The sequence below is a fragment of the Mercenaria mercenaria genome, chromosome 2, assembly GCF_021730395.1.
Source record: "Mercenaria mercenaria strain notata chromosome 2, MADL_Memer_1, whole genome shotgun sequence".
NCBI classification, from domain to species: Eukaryota; Metazoa; Mollusca; class Bivalvia; order Venerida; family Veneridae; genus Mercenaria; species Mercenaria mercenaria.
Genome location: NC_069362.1, coordinates 65788718 through 65813605, shown reverse-complemented (window position 1 = coordinate 65813605; position 24888 = coordinate 65788718). Strand labels below are relative to the sequence as shown.

Sequence of the window (24888 nt, the reverse complement as noted above, 5' to 3'; positions counted from 1 at the left end):
TCACAGTGAATAAGACTAGTGTGTGAAGTTTCAATCCATTCCTACAAGAGGTTATTGAGATACCATCTTACACATAAAAACTTAACAAAAGGGAGATGTGGGCACCTACGAATGGTCAAGTGCAATCTCTCTACCTATTCTTCGAATAGTTGAGTTAAAAAGTGTTTCAACCAATACCGATTTTCATCACCAAGTTTGAATTCCATAGCCCTATTCATTCTACCATAACTCATCAAAAGATAGTACTTAAAAGTAAATATGTCCTTGAACCTTTGAGCTGCTGATCAAAAATAATCAGATATCATTCACTAACTGCTAAGAAAATCACAGTATGAAATTTTCATGTCCGTATGTTCATGTTTGATTGAAGACAGTTTTCAAGCTTACTTTAGTGCGATCTTGCCAATTAATAAAATCCAAAGAGTTTATCTACTATGGACAGCCTGGTCTAAAGATGATAGATTTTCCAAGTTAGCCAAATGATCAAAAAAAAAATTAATGCTGAGGATCTGACCTTGACAACTGACCTAACTTAATGAAACCAAAATCAACACAAGTTGTTTCCTGATTAAAGGTGTGTTCAATATCCAAGAAGCCCTTTCAGGTTATTAATGTGGAAAGGTTTTCAGTATAAAGACAACTGTGACCTTGACCTTTGACTAATTTACTCCAAAAACCATATGGTCCATCTACACAATACATGGGCCATCCTCTGGTGAAGTATGATCATTTCAGGTAAAAGAATTTTCCTGATGTTGATTGGAAACAACCTATCTGGTGGGCAAACAGATATGCTTAAAGTTGAGCAAATCTTCTTCCAACATACACCTAGGACATGAATATATGACACAAGTGCATATTTGTTTGCAATGTTTTAAAATAAAATACCAAATGTTATCTATATTTGAAGAGATAGATATTTTATTTAATATACACAAATTCATTTATACCAAGTAAATAAAAAAAATGCAATTGTAATGTACATAATGAAAAGAGACAATAAAGGTTGAAAACACAATCATCTTCACAATTAGACATTAACACAACCAGAAGTGTTGTTAAAAAATGTCCTGTTGCATTTTGACAAAGATATATTAACTAACTGATACCTTGAATACTGAGTAAGGCAAAGAAATACTCAAGTTACCTTGGTTTGGCATTACCTACTTCACTATCTGGTTCTATACTTTTAAATAAGTTATGTAAAAAAACTTCACATTTTGAAAGCATTTACACACAAGCATTCATAAGTCCAAACTAAAACTAAAAATATTGAGTTTCAAAAATCAATGTCAGATTTATTCCATTAATGCAATTTTTTGCATTAACTGATAAAACGAAAGAAAAGACAGATTTGCTCAAAATGTTATCCAATGGATAAGCTTTCCAGCAGATACACTCGTTCTTCGATTCTGCATCTCATATTGGTGAACAATTCAAACACATCAGAATATGACACGTTGGTTTATAAACTGTTCAACTAAAGGCTTTGTTTGAAATTTGACATCTGACCATTACTCTTGTGCAATGAACGCTGAATGAATGATACAATTTTTTCAGCCTATGCATTTTTAGAATTTGATCTTTCTATCCTGGTTGTCTACTCAGACAGAGTCTTTTCAGATAAATAATATTTGAAATTGTAATAATATAAGAACAATTGTATTACATTTGTCAAATATCTGCATTGACAATCACATGTTTAGTTGAAATTTATTAAAAATAAAGTTTGAAAAAGTACCATCTCCTTACTTTTGCCTATCTTGGTTGCAAACATGACTAAACAAATGAATTCCAGCACTATATGTCCTGTTAGTTCAATTATTGAAATATCCAGATATCTTTCAAATGGAAATGTAAAATCAGAAATTATATCGAAATCAGAAAAATTACTCCACTTTCTTAAATACTTCTACTAATATGTTTAAGTGAGGTAATCACAAAATTTTATAAAAGTAAAAAAAAAACCCATATATTTCTTATGAAGAACTCTATGTAAAGAGAAAAATGTCATAAAATGTTGAATGAAATTGACCACCTTTTAACAGATTTAATGTCGTATCTAACCAATTCAGTGATATATTTATCAGAGCAGACAGCAGACCAGAGCTCACCTTTGAGCAACTTGTTGCAATACATTTCCTATATAAATAATATGAAAATGAAAGAAGTGAGAACTGTGCACTGGATATAACATTTACTGTATTAAGATCGGCTGTACAATTTAGCACACATTAGTGCAAATTCATATCAAATACACAAACTTATATGATAAATAAGACAATGTTTACAAAGGACAGAATATTTGGTTCCTTCAATGATTCTGTTCTGCAACAGAAATGACTTCTCCCTTTAAACAAGATATCACAGTATGTCCGTTGTATGCATGTAATTCTAATATATAAACAAATATTGTATACACAACTGCATACAGAAACATAAAATGCAAAAACACATAAACATTATTTCCACATGTAACGCTAGTTTCTCTCTTACACACTAACAACTTTGAAGATCCATGCAACAGTTTCTTAAATGCTCTCCTTGTGTAGGCAGAATGAAAAGAAGAAGTGAGAAGAAGTAGAAACTAATGACATGGATTATTAGCTGGAAACACAATATATCTAGGAGAGCATTTTAGAAACCTGCTCTTCTTTAAATGGACTGGCTGTGTTTTGCTTTCTATGGTCTAGGTGACAACTGATATCTCAACAACAGTCTAGAAGGGGAATTTCCACAAAAGGATGCCACCATCCTCACCCACACTGCAGATGTACCTCTGCTGTGGGCAGATCCTGATACGTAAGATTTTTCCACTGTGTCCGGTTCCTACTGCTATCACCTCTCCTTCCTTGTATGACCATACCTGATCAAAAATAATGCAATGTAGTGAAAAATATATCAATTGGCCTTATCTAAACAACAAACTAAGTAAAACTCTTTATGCAATACATTTTGCATCTAAACCTTTCCTGATACAATGGGCTTGACATACACTATGTAAAATTTCACAATATGACAACGAAATAAACTGCAATCAAGTATCGACTCTTTATGACCTAAAATGGGTTTACTTTCCATGCCAAAATTCCTAGGTACTTTTTTTTTTATAAAACTACTAATTTCTTTCTACTTTTTGGACAGCTTGTTGATGACCTAAATGTTCCTAATATCATAGGTTGTGTTTTGTATACATATCAAAAAAGACATTGGTACCTTTAACAATTTGTCGTCACCACCTGTAACAATGTATTGTCCATCTGGAGAAATATCCATTGCATTGATAGATCCCGTCATGGAACCTTCAATACTTCTAATTATTGAGCCATCGTAACGTTCCCAATAACCAATCTTCCTATCTGAACCGCTCGTTACAATCTGAGTCTCATCTTTGTTGTAACACACACACTTAAATAGCGTGTTGGCAAATACAATTTGACTTCTTGATTTCTTGCTATAAAATAAAAGGGAAAACAAAAATTTTCATTGTAGTATGTTTCAATATATCAGTAAACTAAACCCTCAAAGTTACAAATTTCATCATACTAGAAAAGCTTGGATTTCAATATGCATACATGTACATAAACATGTAAAAAAAGCCTATATGCTGTAATAAGTAAATATTGAAAATAGTCTGTAGCATTTAATCAAGTTCCCATCTACATTTTTAAAACTTCAGGTGTAGGTTTTACAAGTATGTTTTAAACAAGAGTTGTCTGCAAGACAGCCAATGCTCAACTATTCAACTGTTGTCCCAGAAGCAGGAATATTGCTATCACCTAATTTTATAATCCTGAAGACACAAGTGAAATTTCAAGTAAATATCTGCATTAGTTTTGGAGATAGTAACTTGCATGCAAAACTTTAACCGGATTTTCTAAGTCCAAAAGGGGCATAATTTGGCCAAAATACATGTCAGAGTTATGGGACATGACCTAGTGAGGTTGGTAATAAAAAATAAGTTTCAAAGCTATATGCCTTTAAATGACATGTGTACTTGCATGCAAAACTTTAACCAAGGTGTGACACAGACATTGACACCAGGGTGAGAAGTCGAGCTAACAAGAGCACCGCCTTGCAGGTGCAGACGCTCATCTGATTTTTTGTCTCTGTATAATAGAAATATTGTCTTACTCATGATTTTCTAAGTCCAAAATGGGCCATAATTCTTGCAAAAAGCAGGATGGAGTTATGTTTCTTGCTGTACAGAGTCAGCTTATGATGGTGAACAACTGTTGCAAGTTTCAAAGCAATAGCTTTGATAGTTTAGGAGAAAAGCTGACCTAAAAACAAAACTTAACCAAGAAATATGATTTTCTAAGTCCTAAAGGGGCCATAATTCTTGCAAAAAGCAGGATGGAGTTATGTTTCTTGCTGTACAGGGTCAGCTTATGATGGTGAACAAGTGCTGCAAGTTTCAAAGCAATAGCTTTGATAGTTTAGGAGAAAAGCGGACCTAAACACAAAACTTAACCAAGAAATCTAATATTTTCTAAGTCCAAAAGGGGCAATAATTCTTGCAAAAAGCAGGGTGGAGTTATGTTTCTTGCTGTACAGGATCAGCTACTGATGGTGAAGAAGTGTTGCAAGTTTCAAAGCAATATCTTTGATAGTTTAGGAGAAAAGCTGACCTAAACATAAAACTTAACCAGGCAACGCCGACGCCGATCAAGTGATGACAATAACTCATCATTTTTTTTCTCTCAAAAAATCAGATGAGCTAAAAATGAACAAGCAAGTGTTGTGAAATAAGCTGGTGTCTAAAACAGCTAACACTAATAACATCAACCTCAACAATATTCTCTTTTGCAATATCATATATGTATTTCCTTATAAAAAATTCCTATATAGCAGAAGTTGAATTTTCTATGTTTCATGCACACCTCTAACAGAAGGCCAAAAATAACTTTTTATAATTTTCTGTAAAATAAAAAAAAATTACAAGCACTTGAGAATGATAGCAGCTATCTGGCGCATAACTTACTCCAAATCCCAGATAATAGACGTTCCATCAGCACTTGATGACACACATTCTCTGTCGTCTCCTTTTATTTTGATGTCTGACACAGATCCTTTATGTTCCTTCAGTGTTTCTTCAAGCTCGCAACTAGGATCATTTCGTCCATCATACCGGAAATTCCAGATTCTGACCTGACCTTCACCTCCACCAGATATGATCCTGAAATCCATCTGTCCTTGGCCACAGGCAGGTGAGTTCTGGGTACAAGCAATCGCAGACACACCCTTGCTATGGGCTGCACTGATTATCTTTCTTAAAACAATATCATTTCCACTCTTGCCACCAAAGCCAAATACACGAATAATCCCATCATCCCAAGCTGCAATAAAATAGAATTTTGTTTAATATATACTATACTCATCTTTTACTGAAATGTATTCATCATTAGATATGATCTTTCACCATGGAAAGTTCTCAAAATGTATTCATTATTAGATATGAAATTTCACCATGAAAAGTTCTCAAAATGTATTCATCATTAGATATGATCTTTCACCATGGAAAGTTCTCAAAATATATTCAGCTTGCTTAAATACAAAAACTGTGACATAGAGTCACAATTTAATATCATGTATTTACAGTCATTTGTTTCTGTTAAGCTGTAGTACAAATTCATACTGTAGCTTGTTATACATTTATCAAGTATGTGCATTTTTAACCTGGCAAACAGTACTGTTTCTACACACAAAAACATTTATTTCATGTTTTACATAGATGATGTGCAGTATAGATGGAATTTGTGCCTAATATACCTGTAATTCTTTAATAAGTAACAATACATGACTACTTATATAAACAGCCAGTCCATAGTTTGTGCTGTTAACCTGTCTATATAGTTAACCACAGGTTTGCTAGACAAAAGTAAAACTTGAGAAAAGGTGTATACTATATTAAAGCAATTTCAAACAATTTCTCCTTTTAAACATTAAACCATCTATCCATACAAATGTAGTCTAAAAATTCTAACATTTATAACGTCAAGTATAAAATTACCTGAAACAATAGCTTGTCCGTTACAGGCCAGAGCAATGGCATTACATGTCATATTGGGGACAATGTGTCGCTTCAATTCCTTCATATTTTTGATAGCCCAGATACGTATCTGTTCTTTCTGACATGTCACTATCAAATCTGAGGAAGCCCTGAATAAAAAGAAATGGCAGCTTTAAGGAAGTCCTTAAAGTTAGCTGTATTTTGCTCTGTAAGGCAATACCTCAAGCCTAAATAAATGTCGAAGGAATCTATTTGATCACTTAATCTGTAATGCATGTCAGTACTGATTCAGGTTTTAAATCATTTTCATCTTTATGGTAGTTCTGTATGTCTGAAACAAATACTGTTCTACAATGAACTTGGATCCACCTCAAAGAAACGTAAAACTTGCAATGAGTAACCTTGAAGGGAAACTTTGTACCAGCTGACAATTTATCTTTCTAATACATAAATATAAATTGACAAAAATGTTGGAATACAAAGTTATTTGAATTAATTCTTACCATATTTTATAAAACAGGTAAATTGAAATTCTGAACAATTTCAATAAAATCGACAATGTAGAACTTTTTTCTATACAAATGTCTTTTCCATTTATTATAATCTTAAAAGTTGTGACTTTCCAATTAACTGTATTACAAACAAGAGGACCATGATGGTCCTGAATCGCTCACCTGTCCCAGCATGACCCAGTTTTGAACTGAGTATGTCATCGTTTTTTTTCTATTATTTGACATAGTGACCTAGTTTTTGAGCTCATGTGACCCAGTTTTGAACCTGACCTAGATATCATCAAGATGAACATTCAGACCAACTTTCATACAGATCCCATGAAAAATATGGCCTCTAGAGAGGTCGCAAGGTTTTTTCATTATTTGACCTACTGACCTAGTCATTGATGGCACGTGACCCAGTTTCAAACTTGACCGAGATATCATCAAGGTGAACATTCTAACCAATTTTCATGAAGATCCATTCAAAAGTATGGCCTCTAGAGAGGTCACAAGGTTTTTCTATTTTTAGACCTAATGACCTAGTTTTTGACCGCAGCTGACCCAGTTTTGAACCTGACCTAGATATCATCAAGATGAACATTCAGACCACCTTTCATACAGATCCTATGAAAAATATGGCCTTTAGAGAGGTCACAAGGTTTTTCTATTATTTGACCTACTGACCTAGTTATTGATGGCACGTGACCCAGTTTCAAACTTGACCAAGATATCATCAAGGTAAACATTCTAATCAATTTTCATGAAGATCCATTCAAAAGTATGGCCTCTAGAGAGGTCACAAGGTTTTTCTATTTTTAGACCTAATGACCTAGTTTTTGACCGCAGCTGACCCAGTTTCAAAATTGATCTAGATATCATCAAAATGAACATTCAGACCAACTTTCATATAGATCCCATGAAAAATATGGTCTCTAGAGAGGTCATAAGGTTTTTCTATTATTTGACCTACTGACCTAGTTTTTGATGGCACATGACCCAGTTTCAAATTTGACCTAGATGTTATCAAGGTGAACATTCTGACTAATTTTCATGAAGTTCTTGTGAAAAATATGGCCTCTAGAGAGGTCACAAGGTTTTTCTATTTTTAGACCTAATGACCTAGTTTTTAACCATAGTTGACCCAGTTGCGAACTTGGCCTAGATATCATCAAGATGAACATTCAGACCAACCTTCATATAGTTCCCATGAAAAATATGGCCTCTAGAGAGGTCACAAGGTTTTTTTATTATTTGACCTACTGACCTAGTTACTCAGGGCACCCAGTTTCGAATTTGACCTAGATATCATCAAGGTGAACATTCTGACCAACTTTCATGAAGATCCATTCAAAAGTATGACCTCTAGAGAGGTCACAAGGTTTTTCTATTTTTAGACCTAATGACCTAGTTTTTGACCGCAGCTGACCCAGTTTCGAACTTGACCTAGATATCATCAAGATGAGCATTCAGACCAACTTTCATACAGATCCCAGAAAAATATGGCCTCTAGAGAGGTCACAAGGTTTTTCTATTATTTGACCTACTGACCTAGTTTTTGATGGCACGTGACCCAGTTTCGAACTTGACCTAGATATCATCAAGGTGTACATTCTGACCAATTTTCATGAAGATCTTGTGAAAAATATGGCCTCTAGAGAGGTCACAAGGTTTTTCTATTTTTAGACCTACTGACCTAGTTTTTGACCGCACATGACCCAGTTTCAAACTTAATCTAGATATCATCAAGATGAACATTCTGACCAACTTTCATAAAGATCTCATGAAAAATGTGACCTCTAGAGAGGTCACAAGCAAAAGTTTACGCACGGACGCACACACGGACGACGGACGCTGCGCGATCACAAAAGCTCACACTGTCACTTCGTGACATGTGAGCTAAAAATTGCTTGCACTACTAATTTCTCAAATAATCATTATCTTTTTATAAATATAATTTTCTAAATGTATTTAGTTTCAAAAGATCAGAATTTAATCAAAAACTGTAGAACGTACTTTTATTAAAGTATTTGTTTTATAGATAAAACCCTTAAAATCAGTTCCTGGGGATTAATTCTGCAAGTCCTTCAAAATGAATATCCAAATTACATTTTTACAAAATAATGGAAGCATTTACTGTTCTTATTTCATTTGTTTTTAATACAAAGCAGGCAGTGAATCATATCAAATTTTTACATTGTTTTGTAATTCAATATAATTTATGAACATATCCTCCAGATTTAGATTTGCATTTTGGTGCAGTATGAAAAGTCCTGCAATTTGAATCTATGTTACAATACTACTTACGGTGGGAAGATGACATCAGTCACTTCACTTGAGTGGCAGGACTTAATGAGTTCACAGGAATCAAACATCGGCGCACCTGACTTGTTAGAACACTCATACCCAAACTTGTACATGCGAGCATTCTCTGTCCCAACAAAAAACTGAAATAAAGGAAGTTACTTTCAACATTATTACATTATGACATATCATACAAAAGCTACAGCTTCTTCTTACTAAGAGTCATACTAGCATAGGACCTATCATATAAAACATTCAGCTGAAAACACATTTAATCAAATAAAATACTTTGACTGTTTGATCATAAAATAGAGACAGTTCAGACTTGCAACATGACCTTGACCAATTAGCTGTCAACATGCCTTTGACCACTGAGCTATCAACATGACTTCGACCACACAGCTGTCAACATTACCTTAACCACAGAGCTGTCAACATGACCTTGACCACAGAGCTATCAACATGACCTTGACCACAAAGCTGTCAACATGACCTTGACCACAAAGCTGTCAACATGTCCATGACCACACAGCTGTCAACATGACCTTGACCACAAAGCTGTCAACATGACCCTGGCCACACAGCTGTCAACATGACCTCGACCACAAAGCTGTCAGCATGACCTTGACCACAGAGCTGTCAACATGACCTTGCCCATAAAGCTGTCAACATGACCTTTACCACAGAGCTGTCAACATGACCTTTACCATAAATCTGTTAACATGACCATAACCACGCAGCTGTCAACATGGCCTTGACCACAGAGCTGTTAATATGACCTTGACCACAGAGCTGTCGACATGACCTTGACCACAAAGCTGTCAACATGACCTTGACCACAGAGCTGTCAACATGACCTTGACCATAATCTTTCAACATGACATTGACCACACGGCTGTCAATATGACCTTGACCACAAGGCTGTCAGCATGATTCTTACACACAACAAATCATCTTCTTACAGTGCTTATTTGCATCAGATTATTTTGAAATCCAGCCATGCACAAAAGTTATGAGCCAATCAAGATTTTCACCCACAAACACACACACACCAGCAGTATGTACAGTGGTAACACTACATGCCCTTGCAATGGTGTATGTTGAAAAGTAGAACTTCAAGAAACAGACTTGAAGTATACAAAACCAACAGCATGGTAAAGGTACAATGCTGGTCATATAAAACAGAAGTTTGAACCCGTTTTGAACAGTGACTGCATTTTACAGCATAATGATTGGATTTTCCAAGGAAATGGACTTGAAACTGATTCAAGTACCTATCCACTGAGTTTTAAGCTATAACAACCAAGCAAAAATAAATGAGTATAAAATAAACAACTGTTTTACCTGGTGTCCAGCTCCTCTCAGTGCAATAGAGGTAATACCATTACCACTGGCACTCTTTACAGATTCATCACTCCAAGATCTGTAACATGTAAAAGACAACCATCCGTTAAACAGTATACAAATTAGGCTCTATATTCATATTTCAAGATCTGTATGTGTTTTTGAAATGACATAAAATCAGATGTACCGTGGTCTTTTTCTCATGTTTGTGCAACACAAAGCTATCAGTATGTGTTAACAGATATATTTTAATGACATCATCTCACTGCACAGGAAATGTTGCCATAAATGAAAATTAGGTCAACACTGTATGTCATATGGTACCTGTAAATGCTTGATGGAACTAAATATACAGTAAAATAAAGTAAACAATGTGCTAACTTCAAAAAAAAATCTGACATGCAATTACAAATAGTATGTGCACATTGATGATGGATATCAAATTCCGTTTGAATTGGATGGAAGCTGTAGGAGTTCAGTACACAAGGTACAGACATACATGTAACATGGCTTTGTCCAAAAAGAAGCATAGCTAAAAAAATAATCATCAATTGAGCCGTGCCATGAGAAAACCAACATAGTGGGTATGCGACCAGTATGGATCCAGACCAGCCTGCGCATCCGCGCAGTCTGGTCAGGCTCCATGCTGTTCGCTTTTAAAGCCTATTGGAATTGGAGAAACTATTAGCGAACAGCATGGATCCTGACCAGACTGTGCGGATGCGCAGGCTGGTCTGGATCCATGCTGGTCGCATACCCACTATGTTGGTTTTCCCATGGCACGACTCAATTCATCTGACATAAAAGCTGTGAAAACATGCACATGTCCACTTCATTTTAATTCATTTTGAATTGGAAGTGTGGAGTAAGAGGCATTTAGTGCACAAACTACAGATGTATAGTTTTAATATGACTAAGTCAAAAAATGCATCTCAAAAAATAATTATCGGCAAGAAAATCCAGACAACATGCACATGTTCATTTCATGTTGATAATTTATACCATGTTTCATTTGAAATGGATGGAAAATTTATGAAAATTTGAATAATTGATTTTTCACAGATGTAGCACCAATATAGCCAAGTCCAAAAAAGAGGCATAACTCAAAAAAACAATGATCAGACATGCAACTCCTAAGTTCCATTTGAATTGTATGAATACTGTAGGCATTGAAATTACAAGAAATTTGGAGGGATGGACTGACAGTTAAAACATTATATACCTACCTGGTCTTGGACACCTGGGGTAAGAAAATATATTTTATATTTCTGCAATACAAAATTCTGAGCAAAGACATACCTGACTTCTTTTGGTTTAGGTTGTTTTTTGTCATTTGGACCTGGCAGAGGAAACTTCAGCTCAAACAATTGGCCACAGCCAGTTCCTACAAGGAAGTTGCTGTTTTTCAGATGTGCTAGGGCAGTGACTCCACTTTGAAAGTTTTGTTTCTCTGGAGCTTTGTACTGGAAGCGTTTTGTTTTCATATTAATAGCCAGTATATCGCCTGTTGCAGTTCCACAGTAGAAATATGGATCATCCATCTATAATGAAAATACAAACTTTATATGACTAGCAGAGTCTGGCTTGATGAGCCCATGACTACCAGAGCCTGATATCACGAGACCATGACTACCAGAGCCTGATTTGATGAGACTATGACTACCAGTCTGGCTTGATGAGACCATGACAACCAGAGCCTGACTTGATGAGACTATGACTACCAGAACCTGACTTTATGAGACCATGACAACCTGTCAGACTTGATGAGACTACTGACTACCAGAGCCCGACTTGATGAGACCATGTCTACCAGCACCTGACTTCAGGAGACTATGACTACCAGTCTGGCTTGATGAGACCACCACTACCAGTCTGACTTGATGAGACCATAAGTACAAGTCTGACTTGACGAGACCATGACTACCAGTCTAACTTGATGAGACCATGACTACCAGTCTGGCCTGATGAGACCATGACTACCAGTCTGACTTGATGAGACCACAAGTACCAGAGTCTGACTTGATGAGACCATGACTACCAGAATCTGACTTGATGAGACCATGACTACCAGTCTGGTTTAATGAGACCATGACAACCAGAGTCTGACTTGATGAGACCATGACCACTAGAGTATGACTTGATGAGACCATGATTACCAGAATCTGACTCGATAAGACCATGATACCAGTCTGGCTTAATGAGACCATGACTACCAGAGCCTGACTTGATGAGACCATGACTACTAGAGTCTGACTTGATGAGACCATGACTACCAGGATAATTGTACTCCTACCAATCACTTATTCTTACAATGTTTTTCATTCAAAATTTAGAACATATCTAAGTACTGGTCTAGGCACACGTTTACTGAAACCGTGACCTAATAAAATAATTGAAAAATCTTTAAAATAAGTTCTGAGGTGAACTGTTCTCACTGAATACTTACGCATATACACTGGATCTTTCTCTTTATCTGCCCCATGTCAACTTCTGATGGTCGAATTTTTCTGTTCTCCACATCCAATTCCCAAACTCTCAATGTTGAACTTAAAACAACAATAACAAGAATAATATGTCTCCTGGTAGCATGCAGTCAGTCAATTTTTACAAATTATCCATATTTTATCCTTAAATTTGGGCTTTACAAATAGAAGGTGTAATCATTTTAGGTATAAACTACAGTTTTCTTGTATTCATTCAATTAACTACTCTCCAAAAACTAGCAAGTGCTTACAGATAATGAAAAAGGAGAATCTAAAAGCTGCATGTACATTTATACAGTTTAGCCAAATATGAAAGTTGATAATTAACTTTTCGTAAATATGTCTTGCCATGTTTGAATACTTACTCTCCCCCAGTAACAAACACATCATCTCTTACATTGGAGAATTCAACGCACAATGTATCACCTGCACTCTCTACCTGAGCAGGAGAACCACAGATTGCCTTTCCTTTCTGCACATCCCATATCACAATACTGTAATGTACAAACTAAATAAAATGACATACAAATCTAAGCTATACTAACATTAAAAAAGAAATTGTCACCATTAATCTGGTTTTTACACACTCATTAACAGCGGTACATATTATGCAATGAGGATCTCTGTTGACCATTTCCACACTTTCTTTTGTCAAACAATGAAATATGGATCTGGTTTTGGTACTGACATGAGTATTGCTAATCTACAATTCTACGTCATAATAGAGTTTCCTACTGAAACATCAAAATTTCTTCTTTCTTTACCTATAATAAACCAAGTCAATTCAGCTAATGCCTCCTTCATCTCAAACAAATTAAACATCAAAGCTTAATTACACTATTGTAATACTAAAATTATGTAATGGCTTTATTTCACTCTCATGACGTCAAAATATGTTATAAATCAAATATATTAAAAATATGGTTCAATGAAACAAATAAAACAGACAAACCAGCCATCATCGAGACCTCCTAAAGTTGCCAGGTATAGATCATTAGGTGAGAAAACTAGAGCCTGAACTTTAACTTTGTGTAATTCTAATGTGTGAAGACGTGTCTGTGATCTGTAGTCCCAAACAATTGCTATGGCCTGAAATGAAATGTTTATCTCAATAAATGGGATCAGCATAATTCTTATGTTTTAAAACATTGATGATTAATGAAATGGGGCATACTCAATGGTGAAAAAAAAGAAGGAAATTATTTGAAGGTTTTTCATCAAACAGAGACAAATTTGTACCTTTTATCTCGAGCATTAAAATGGCATAACAAGTAGAAACACAAGAACAGTTTCGGGACAGTTACGGACTTTCTTTGTAAAACAAATACATGCCCCTTAATGGTCGGAAGCAAGTGGGTATGCAGTTTTGTATGTTATGGCTTTGAGCTTTTTGACCAAATATTTTTTGACTTTGACCATCAACACAATGGGGGTCATCTACTGACCACAGACAGGCAATGATCCCTGACCACAGGCAATGATCCTATGAAGTTTGACAACTGATGGACAACAAATTCTTTAGTTACTGAGTAGAAAGTACATGTTTTCAGTCTCAAAATAAATGTGACCTTGACCTATGACCTACTGCTCTCTTAAACAATAGAAGCCATTTATTGACTACATGAAATCATCTTACCAAGTTCCACCACTGTAATTATTGAGCAGAAACCATTATAAGTCCCCTTTTTAATGACCTTGACCTACTCACCCTAAACAATATGGGTCATTTACTGACCACAAGCAGTCATCCTATGTAGTTTGACTTTGTGAGATTAAGCATGCCCTAGTAACTGATGTAGAAGGCAAAAGGTCTCCAAAACAACAGGGGGCAGATAGTCAGACGAACACTCAGCAAAACAATAAACCCCATTTTCCTCAAAGTTGGAAATAGAAATCATCGAGTAATAAGATACAACAAATCATTGCATGGGATGGCATGGTCCCCATCTTATACGTAATTCTAATATGATTAACAATACTTTAATCATCACAACAATATTATGTTGACGTCACATATTGATGTGATATTAAGCGCCCTGTGCACATCAACAAGTATAGCGCTTTCAAATTTGATTAGATGTTTTACTTAAGCACATGTTTAAACAAGAGCACCGCCTTGCGGGTGCTGACGCTCATCTGATTTTTTTTGTATAATAGAAATATTGTCCTACCCATGATTTTCTAAGTCTAAAAAGGGCCATCATTCTTGCAAAAAGCAGGATAGAGTTATGTTTCTTGATGTACAGTGTCCACTTATGATGGTGAAAAACTGTTGCAAGTTTTAAAGCAATAGCTTTGATAGTTTATGAGAAAAGTTGACTTAAACATAATATTCAACCAAGAAAATGATTTTTCTAAGTCCAAAAGGGGCAATAATTATTGCAAAAAGCAGGATGGAGTTATGTTGCTTGCTTTACAGGGTCAGCTTATGATGGTGAACAACAGTTGCAAGTTTTAAAGCAATAGCTTTGATGGTTTAAGAGAAAAAGTTGACCTAAACATAAAACTTAACCAAGAAATCTGACATTTTCTAAGTCCAAAAGGGGCCATCATTCTTGCAAAAAGCAGGATGGAGTTATGTTTCTTGCTGTACAGGGTCCACTTATGATGGTGAAAAACTGGTGCAAGTTTTAAAGCAATAGCTTTGATAGTTTAGGATAAAGTTGACCTAAACATAAAATTTAACCAAGAAAACTGATTTTCTAAGTCCAAAAGGGGCAATAATTCTTGCAAAAAGCAAGATGGAGTTATGTTTCTTGATGTACAGGGTCTGCTTATGATGGTGAACAAGTATTCCAAGTTTCAAAGCAATAGCTTTGATAGTTTAGGAGAAAAGTTGACCTAAACATAAAACTTAACCAAGAAATCTGATATTTTCTAAGTACAAAAGGGGCCATAAATCTTGCAAAATAAAAGATGGAGTTATGTTTCTTGCTATACAGGGTCAGCTTATGATGGTGAACAAGTATTCCAAGTTTCAAAGCAATAGCTTTGATAGTTTAGGAGAAAAGCTGACCTAAACATAAAACTTAACCAAGCAACGCCGACGCAGACGCCGACGCCGACGCCGACGCCGACAACCGCTCAAGTGATGACAATAACTCATCATTTTTTTTCAAAAAATCAGATGAGCTAAAAAGAAATGTCACATAGCACAAATGTTTTAATTAATTTGCACTGTCTGCACACATATGGAGTTGGCTATCAGCTGTGTGGAAGAATTCACCATGACTGTACCCTAATGGAACTATTCCGCCACACCTATTACCATAGTTTTTACTAAGTATCTGTGGGACTACATGTTTATCAAAGTTTATGAAAGTGATTGACTTTTTTGTACAAAATTCTTTAAGATCATGTTTTTATTTCCAAATTCAAAGTGCTCAGCATTTTGTCAAAAATTATCTATCCTTTTACAATTTTTTTATCTATTTCTATGTTAAACTGTATTGTATTTTTTGCTGTTGTTATTTAAAGCGGGCTACCTATGTTGAAACTTAACATTTGAAATTATTATCTGTTACTAAAGCTATTATTCAGAAGTTTTAGCATCACTTACCTTGAAACCACTATATGTTTCCTGTCCTGATGCAATAAAATCTCCATTCTTGTTTGAAATAGCAATACAAGTGACTTTGCTTGTGTGTCCACAAAGTAGACTTGGTCTTCCATTTCCGCTAATATTTTCTATAACCACTGAAGAACCAAGGGGGTATATGATATTCTGTCTGTCAGGGTGAACCTTTAAACCGTGTTTCACCTTGCCTAAAATTAAAACAGAGTATGCTTGTAATAAAATATTATTCCAAAATTTGTCTACCTTTCTAATATCTATGGTTGACTTGTCATTTAAATATCAAGCAAGAGTTGTTGTGAAAAGGCATATCCCCTGCCCTATATTGCCTGTCTAAGGATAATTGGTATACATGTAGGTTTCAGTCTCAAATGTTGAGTGAATTCTGTACTACTATTACTGTTTTAAGCCTTTAAGTTTTCTATCTTACCTATACACAATTATCAAACATAAATAAAAGTAGATGATTTAATGTTGAGACATGCTGTACCAGTGTGGCCCATTTACAAAAGTCCAACTATCTTATTTCAATGCATTCCAGATTATAATGTGCAAGCATCAAGATTACAGAAAAATAGTATCCTTTATAGTAATAATAAAACCTTTTTAGAAGTTACACTTTCGGAGTCGAATTTTCTTCTGTCACTTGTTTATTATCGACACCTTTTTGCTGGATAACATTAAACAAGGTAATATTTAACTCATTCCAGTTTAAAATTATGCTTCTTCAGTCTATAAAAATTCTCCATTCTTGTTATTCCATGCCTTCACCTTGAGCATTTTGAAAAATTTGCACTTGCAGCTACTTTACATTTCCTACTTTTGGTAAACCATGTGGCGATTTAAATCAAGGTGAAACAAAAACAATATATTCCAATTAAAAGCGATGTCATCTGAAATTTTTGCCTATAATTTGCTAATATATTCAAATTCACAGAGGTATCCTCGAATTCTGGAGGTACATTATACTACATGTGTCATAAGACTGACCAAACAAGCATACCATGATCGCATGTTGGGCACCAAATGTCACAGGGTGAGAAAAATGTGCAGTCAGTCAGGGGCTCGAACCCAGGACCCCTCGTTTACAGGGTGAGTGCTCTACCAACTGAGCTAACCAGATGCCTGACACATCTCTCCTATCCTGACCAAGTCTGCACTGTGACATGAGCAAAGTAAAATATTGCCTGCATTGCAAACTAGTGCAATTTGGCATCATAAAATGCCACTTTAACTAATTGACAGCAAAATAAAAATGGGCATCAAAACTCATAAGTGTCAAAACAGATGATCGAATGATAATATATTACTTTCTTACAGGAACTACTTTATCGTCTACCTTTTCTTAATTTTGAAGATTTTTTTAAGAAAAAAGTCTTAGTTTTCAGGCGCTAGTACAAATGATCATCGGTTTCCCTTCAACATGAAAACATTCTATTTTTCAGAGTGATGGCTATCATTGAAAGCTTGAATTGTTCACTGACAAATATTCTTGGAATTTTTCTTCTCGCAGACATTTTAACTTAAATTAATGTTGGGGAATCAAAATATAGAAAAAGTATTTGGCAGGTAACATCTACTATTGATAAGAGTTGAAATGGAGCACCTGCATTTTGGAAGTCCCTATTATAATAACAGTTAAAAAAAAATTCTTAAAAAAATTAAAAGTTATGAGGATAACTTAACTTTAAGATAAATATGTCTGAGGCCTACTGCTTTGCCCCACACTCCAACTTGCTGCACATTGTAAATTTCAGGGGTCCTCTAATGTGCATTCTACCCACTGAAATACCATCTCAAGTGGTTTTGAATGACGAAAGTCAGTGGCTAGGATTACGGTACCATATTCCTAGACAACCCTATGATGACAGGCTAGGATTACAGAAGTATTTAAGAGGCATCAAATATATGTTAGGACATGCATAAGTGATGTTGTAAACTTACTTATTTCAAAGGCTACAACATGTGTCGCAAAATTCCGTTTCAAATCACTCAGGATTCAGAAAGATTAAAGGCTCATGTCTTTGCAATGTGTCAGCCCCATTTTTTTATGAACATGAAATATGCCCTTTTCTTTTAAAACCTATTTCTGATACTTGTTTTCTCGTATATAATTGCAAAAAGGTTTAAATAGTGATTACATTGTATTGAATCCATTGTTTTAATTCCCTCCTTGCCTGCCGTATTATTTCATGTTATCGATCCACTGCCATTAATAATCGTTTAAGATTATACTAACCCAAAATGGGGGACTGATAACACAAAATAATACAGCAGGCATGAAAAATTGCTATTTTATTTATTTTTAAGTGAATTAAGTTTAAAACATGATTACATCATTTATAAATGCATGTGACATAGTCCTAACATATATTTCAGAATCACAGAGAGATAATGAGAACAAATTTGCATCTCAGAACTGGTTTATGTAATCTTGATCTCAAATTGTTACTTAGTTCAGAAAAAAACGACCCATGGAAAGACATAGGAACCATTATATTAGACGAACTTTCCCAATACATTTATAGGTCAAAGAGATTTGTTAAGTCAGTTCTGGCTGATAACACAACCGAACTCCACATTAATGCTTAAATGTAAAAGTTATAATTTCAAAACACTACCTGAGTGACATTTACATTGTAAGACTATTTACCAGAGATCGAGATGACAACGATGAGTTATTGCGGCTGGAAGGCTTCAAAATCAAGATCAAGATATACTTGCACTTTAGCGGTCCCTATAACAATAGTAGTTTAGTAATGTCTTAAATATTAAAAGTTAAAAGGGGTAACTTTATTTTGAGATGAATATGTTTGGGGGCTGCTGCCCCCACACCCCTGCTTTACCCCACACCCCCAACTTGCTGCCAGGGCCCTCTCTACATTTTGGGGGATTGGGGCCGGGGCCCTTGGAGGGGGGAATTTCGTGTCGTTTTCAAGGGAGGGGGGAATTCATTCTGGAGATATGACATCTGAACATAACCCCTTAAATTAAGGTCAATTGAGTATTACAGATATCAAACTAATGTGAATATATCTGAAGTATTGTACAGAACATAATCTATTGAAAACAGGCAACTTTTATTTTCTTTTATTAAATCAATTAGGTGACATCCAATCGAGGTTCACATGTCGTCATTAACGGAAGCACTAGCAGTATCCACGGACATTGTCTCAGCAGCAGCCGGAGCAGTGCTTCCCTTCGTCATATCTACCTGATTGTGCATGTCTGGCCCTGATGAAACAGCGGTGTCCGTGACAGTAGTTTGTTTTTTGAGAGCATGCTGCTTAAAAAGCAAATCTATTTTTGCGCATTTCGCCCCAGTTGCATCTGTGATCTTTTTACTGTATGATGTACATTATGCAACATTTTTTTTCAAAGGGAAGTAACTTTGCATACACGCACCCGGGGAACTGAAAAACGAGCGTATTATACGGATCAGTAAAACCAGGGGTTCCACTAGACCTGAAAACCAAAGAGTCCCGGGACCCTTGGGTCCAAATTTTGAAGGGTCCCTTTTCAAAATACAAGAGTCCTGCCCCAACACATCGATACAATTGACTATATTTTCTTATAAAGTAATACTACGTAATTAATAGCTACTACAACCAAGAACATGTTACAGCATAATAACAATTTCTGTTTCAGGTCATATAATCTCATATTGTAAATAAATTTTTATCAAAATTCATTTTAATTTGATGAGGTTTTTCTTCAATATTTTTGTTTGTTAGCAGAAAAGTGCTAAAACACTCTGTAAAAATGTATCCAAAAACGTACTATCCGGATACTGGTACACTTCTGGAATGTCGTCTGAAATGTTGTTTTTTGCCAGTTACTTGGTCCACTAAGGTAAACCAGAGATAGTTCCTCAAATAATGATGCTACTTTTCATTAAAAATTGCATTGAAAGTCAAGTTTTTAAGTGAATTTTGGAAAAATTGCATATGTCATCGGGTGTAATTAGAATCGTGAATGGACATTCTATACTTATTTTTACTTTCCAAATTCATTTAAATTTGTGGATTTTCTCGTTGAAGTTAAGGTACAATCATTAAACAATGATCTAATTTAAAGTTTGCATGAAGAAATCTTGCAGGACACTTTTCACATGCTCGGTAATCAGCTGGTCGCTTAATTACGATAATTTAATAATTGGCGCCTTTTTTGACAGTATGCAGGCTCAATACGGGTAACGCTTTATCAATGAATTAATGTTAACACTTCATTGATTCTCATTACCTATGTGCACTCGCCGTGACGTAACTTGCTGATAAAGAAAAATCAGCGTGGCATGTCCACAGGATAAAGGGCGGGAATTTAGCAGAAGATCAAAGGCAGGAAGGAGGGCATGACCGCGAGTGTTTACTTTGAATACACGTGTTTATCGTGGACATAGTTTTACTTTGGGAAATGACTGATAAGAGGAAGGATTATCAAAGGAAAATGTCTCCGGGTCCCGAGTGACGCACAGGCAATTATCATGGTCCTTTGAGCGTCTTTTGAAAATCTCCCGGACCCGGGCTCCTAAGACTATCGGGTATCGATTTTTTTCTTGATATTTTTTTCTTTCGAGGGGGAATTTTTCTATACTTGGGGGGAAAGAAACATACTATTTCGAGGGGGGAATGGGGCCGAATTTCGGCCCCAAAAATCGGCAAACGAGGGCCCTGGCTGCGCATGTGCATTGTAAACTTCCGGGGAAATATACTTCCATAAACCTAGCCTCATAGGTTTGTCTAGTAATACTGAACTTCTGTAATCCTAGAATCAGAGGCTACGATTACGGTACCATAATTCTAGCCACTGCCAAGAGCATATCTAAGATCTAATTTCATTAGGCATTACAGTAAGAAGGTACTGCAGGACTTTCACATTCCGTCTCGAATCATATTCAAATTCATTACAATCTTATTATGTATTACAAATGTAAATAATTCTTATTTCTATGAGAGCTTGAAATCAACATAATGCTATCCCAGACTCACCGGTTTCGACGCACATAACAAGCAACATGGCCGCGCTTTTTCATTCAGTAACATACGTGACTCCATTAGATGTTGCATGTGCACTAACCTTTTATGCATTGAATCATACCAATAACATCTTATTATAAACAATTGACTGCCAGAAATCAAAAGGTAAACAACAACTAGTGTGGTCGGCCATACTTTTTTCTAACACACCTATTTCGACGCATCTTACATGATACTTGTTACGAAGCTTTTGATTGGCTTAAATATTTGTGCAATCACTATAAGTAATGTGCTACACCATAACTGTCATGGATGCTGCAATAAAACTTGACACAAAAGCTGGTTCAAGTAGATAATCAATATTAAGGCCAAAAATGATATAAATAAATCTGAAAACATTTTAACATTCGTGAACATAAGGGGCTAAGAACATAAATAATCACTCTGCATTTTTAATACACTGTCTGATGTTTTTTCTTTCATTTTTCTGGACTGCAGTGTTTACAGAGGAATTTGGCACATTTTGTTTTATACAAAACTTTAGATGAACCCAGTGTTCGCAGCCTACATGACAAGAGAAAAAAAAATGAAGTGTGTAGTAATGATGGCACTGATATATAATGCGTACACCTTCCAAAACAGTGCATAAAATAGTGCGACTACATATGTCACATGGCAGTGATGTGACCTTGATAGCACTAAAGTCGGCTGCAGACGTACAACAAAATTTCCAGTAACTTTTTTAATCTAAGCTTCCACTGGGACGTTTTTAAAATGGATGAAAATTTGCATTAGTAGAAACACTAAAAATCATGTATAGGGTAAATGTAAGTTGATCAATATCTTCAAATCCTGAACTTTCCAACTTTTTTATCGGTAAAAGTAACCATGATGTTTTCTGCAATTACACCGAGTAATTACGTCATCGGAAACCCCAAGTTAATCGAGAACGAGGTCAAAACAAAAATGGCGTCGAAATAGGTGTGCGTAAAATTACGTGGTGCGACGATAAGCTAAAAAAATATCGAGGGTAATGAATAAAACATGAAAATACCATTAAATCCATCAATCTTTTCTAATTGTAACCTTTGAACTTCATATGTATCTTGCTCCTGAATCTGTTGTTGCTCCATATTTATCGTAGGAGGTACAAACAAATTTATCAAACCTCCTTGTCTTTCTGACACGATCACAAGCTTCGAAATTTACTGGTTGCTATCGGTAACAATCATGGCGACCTAACAACGCCACCAGCTAATGTAAGGTAGACAACTCTGATAAACGTGTTCTAGGTAACAGACCACGAAATGACAACGCTTCGTTGGAGGTTGTACGTACCTAAATATCATTCTCTAAGTATGTTAACGTTATAATTAGGCCTAAAAATTCTTTGTTTCCGGTAACATGCTTAAAAAAAATAGGGTAGGTAAGTCAGATTTTTTTTATATTTTTTTTTCATTATGTGAGACTTTTCGGAAATTATTTCTGTGTCAAAAAATGAATACAAATAAGGGGGTTATGCCTTTAGAGCATCAGTAAGTTGGTTTCTAACATCACTGACCAAGTTTAAAGCACAAAAAGTGCAGTTTTGCAACTTTCTGTAAAAAAAAATGGAAAAAAATATTCTCCAAGACCATAAAAACATTTAGGGTCGGGCCAAAATTTAACGTAGGTCGGGATACCGGAAACAAACATTTTTTACGCCTTATTAATAATATGCTTTTGTAGCATTGTGAGAAATTAGATAAATGCACTATAAAGAAATGAAAGACATTGCCAAAAATATCCAAAACAGAATTAGATGCTTCGATTAGAATATACACACTATTCTCAACACTAGCTTATATAGTGGCTTTAAGTACAGAACATATCCCCTTTAACTAAAGCAACTTGATTGAAATTTGAAAAAAAATTGAAGGAAATTTGGTGGGAATGCATTTACCACTTGTTAAGGTAGGTTGTTCAAAGTTTCAACCACCGACAGACTGAAAATGAACTACTTCATTTATGTTTCTTGTCTAAGTCTATGTTCTACTGCTTAGCAATCGTTAACGATTATGACTAGCAGGCGCGTTGTCAGGGATAGCTGTTAAAATAGTTAAAACACAGATATTATGTGCATCACAACGATAAAGTAAAAGAACTATTTTACAGGCCAGGTTAAAAATAAAAGCAGGAAATTGAATTAGAACTGATAGAATGGTGTATTTCTAAGCTGCGATTAGCTTGCAAAGACACAAGGGGACAGTTCCACAGACGTATACTTCTGGGAAAAAGCAGTTTGCATGATAGTGTGTCTTTGAATACGGTATCAGGTCTCTGCTGCTTCTAAGGTGACTGTGGTCAACAAAAACAAGGTGTTGTTGGATCTTATACAACATTGTAACTGCACTGATCTTACGGCGTTGTTCTAGGATTTGCTAGTTTAATTCATTTAACATTTTGGAAACACTACTGGTGTAGCTGTAGTCAATGTAAACATATCTTGCTGCAGGCCTTTGAACTTGCTCAGTTTTGAGGGTTAGGTATTTTTGCCATGGATGCTATATGGTGAAACAATACTCTAACTGGGGTCTAACATAACTTTTATATGCAATCTCTTTGACTCTTTTATTTGGGGTTTAGACATTTCGTTTGAGGAAACTCAGGGAATATTTTTCTTTGGATGTTATGTTGTTGATATGATTGGTCCAATATAGGTCTTTGCTGATGGTAACACCTAGATATTTGGCAGAATCAGCCGATTTTAACTCGATGTCGTGCAGCTTATAATGGAAGATTACAGGGTTTCACACTTGTCTGGATTGAATTTCATGGACCAGTCAGACTCCCAGGTTTCAAGGCTTAAAAAGTCTTCCTGTAGAGGTTGGGCATCACTGTTGGATTTGACCGCAACATAGACTATCTTATCATCTGCGAACAGCCCCACTTTGCCCTTAACACTTTCAGGCAGATCATTTATGTAGGAAAGGAAAAGGCAAGGTCTTAGGACCGAGCCTTGAGGAACACCAGTGAGGACGGGGAGATTGTCTGAACTGTGATCTTTGACGACAACCTGCTTGGTGCGACCCTCCCAAAAAGTGACCTGTGGATTAACACCTAATCTCTGTAACTTATGGACTAGTTTTTGATAATCTACCTTATCAAAAGCTTTGCTGAAATCTATGACTATGATATCTGTTTGTTGACCTAGTTCTAAGTTGTCACTGACTTCTTGGGACAAACTTATTTGCTGGGTTTGTTTCACAGCTGTGCTTTGACCGGAAACCATGTTTATAAGGGATAAGGATACAAAACTGATCATAGAAGGATATAATGTTATAGACCAGGATATGTTCCATTAACTTTGATTATGTGAGGAATATGGGGCGATAATCATTGTACGTTTCCAATGCATATGACATAGAATTTTAGTCTGTTTTTAGTATATATCAATGAAGTTTTCTGTTTAATGCTTTTGCTAAATTTAATTTATAGAAAGAATGTTAAATTAAAAGTGAATGGTATATCATGACCAATCAATTCGACAGGATATGTGGCATTCGACCTGTAATATATATTGTCATTGTAATATATATGTATTGATCTATTGAGATGGCTTATTGACACACAAACAGAACAAGACCCGAAGGATGGTTTGTATATTTAATATGTGTGTTCCAAAGTATAAACTCATACTCTTCTCTAGAAATATGTATATATC

At 35.5% G+C, this 24888-nt stretch overlaps 1 protein-coding gene across 1 annotated transcript; it reads right to left on the bottom strand.

The window, feature by feature from the left end:
* Window positions 1-894: 894 nt before the first annotated feature.
* LOC128555193 (cilia- and flagella-associated protein 52-like) lies at window positions 895-22421 on the bottom strand. Its single transcript, XM_053536801.1, has 12 exons — window positions 22240-22421; window positions 16195-16400; window positions 13588-13724; window positions 13001-13129; window positions 12599-12698; window positions 11452-11693; window positions 10153-10231; window positions 8812-8951; window positions 6014-6162; window positions 4985-5339; window positions 3217-3454; window positions 895-2866 (listed from the first exon to the last, which is right to left on the bottom strand). Exons 1-12 carry the CDS (start codon window positions 22316-22318, stop codon window positions 2720-2722), a joined length of 2001 nt encoding a protein of 666 aa, XP_053392776.1. The 5' UTR covers window positions 22319-22421; the 3' UTR covers window positions 895-2719.
* Between the last annotated feature and the right edge of the window lie 2467 nt (window positions 22422-24888).

What these genes read in the sequence shown, in the direction of transcription:
- LOC128555193 (XM_053536801.1), bottom strand. Translation starts at nt 22,318, where the DNA reads ATGGAGCAACAACAGATTCAGGAGCAAGATACATATGAAGTTCAAAGG. An exon ending in GAAAGATCCAGTGTATATGC is followed by an intron (nt 11,694 to 12,598) that starts GTAAGTATTCAG and finishes TTTTCATTATAG; the next exon opens with ATGGATGATCCATATTTCTA. An exon ending in CGGACAAGCTATTGTTTCAG is followed by an intron (nt 5,340 to 6,013) that starts GTAATTTTATAC and finishes ATTTTATTGCAG; the next exon opens with CTTGGGATGATGGGATTATT.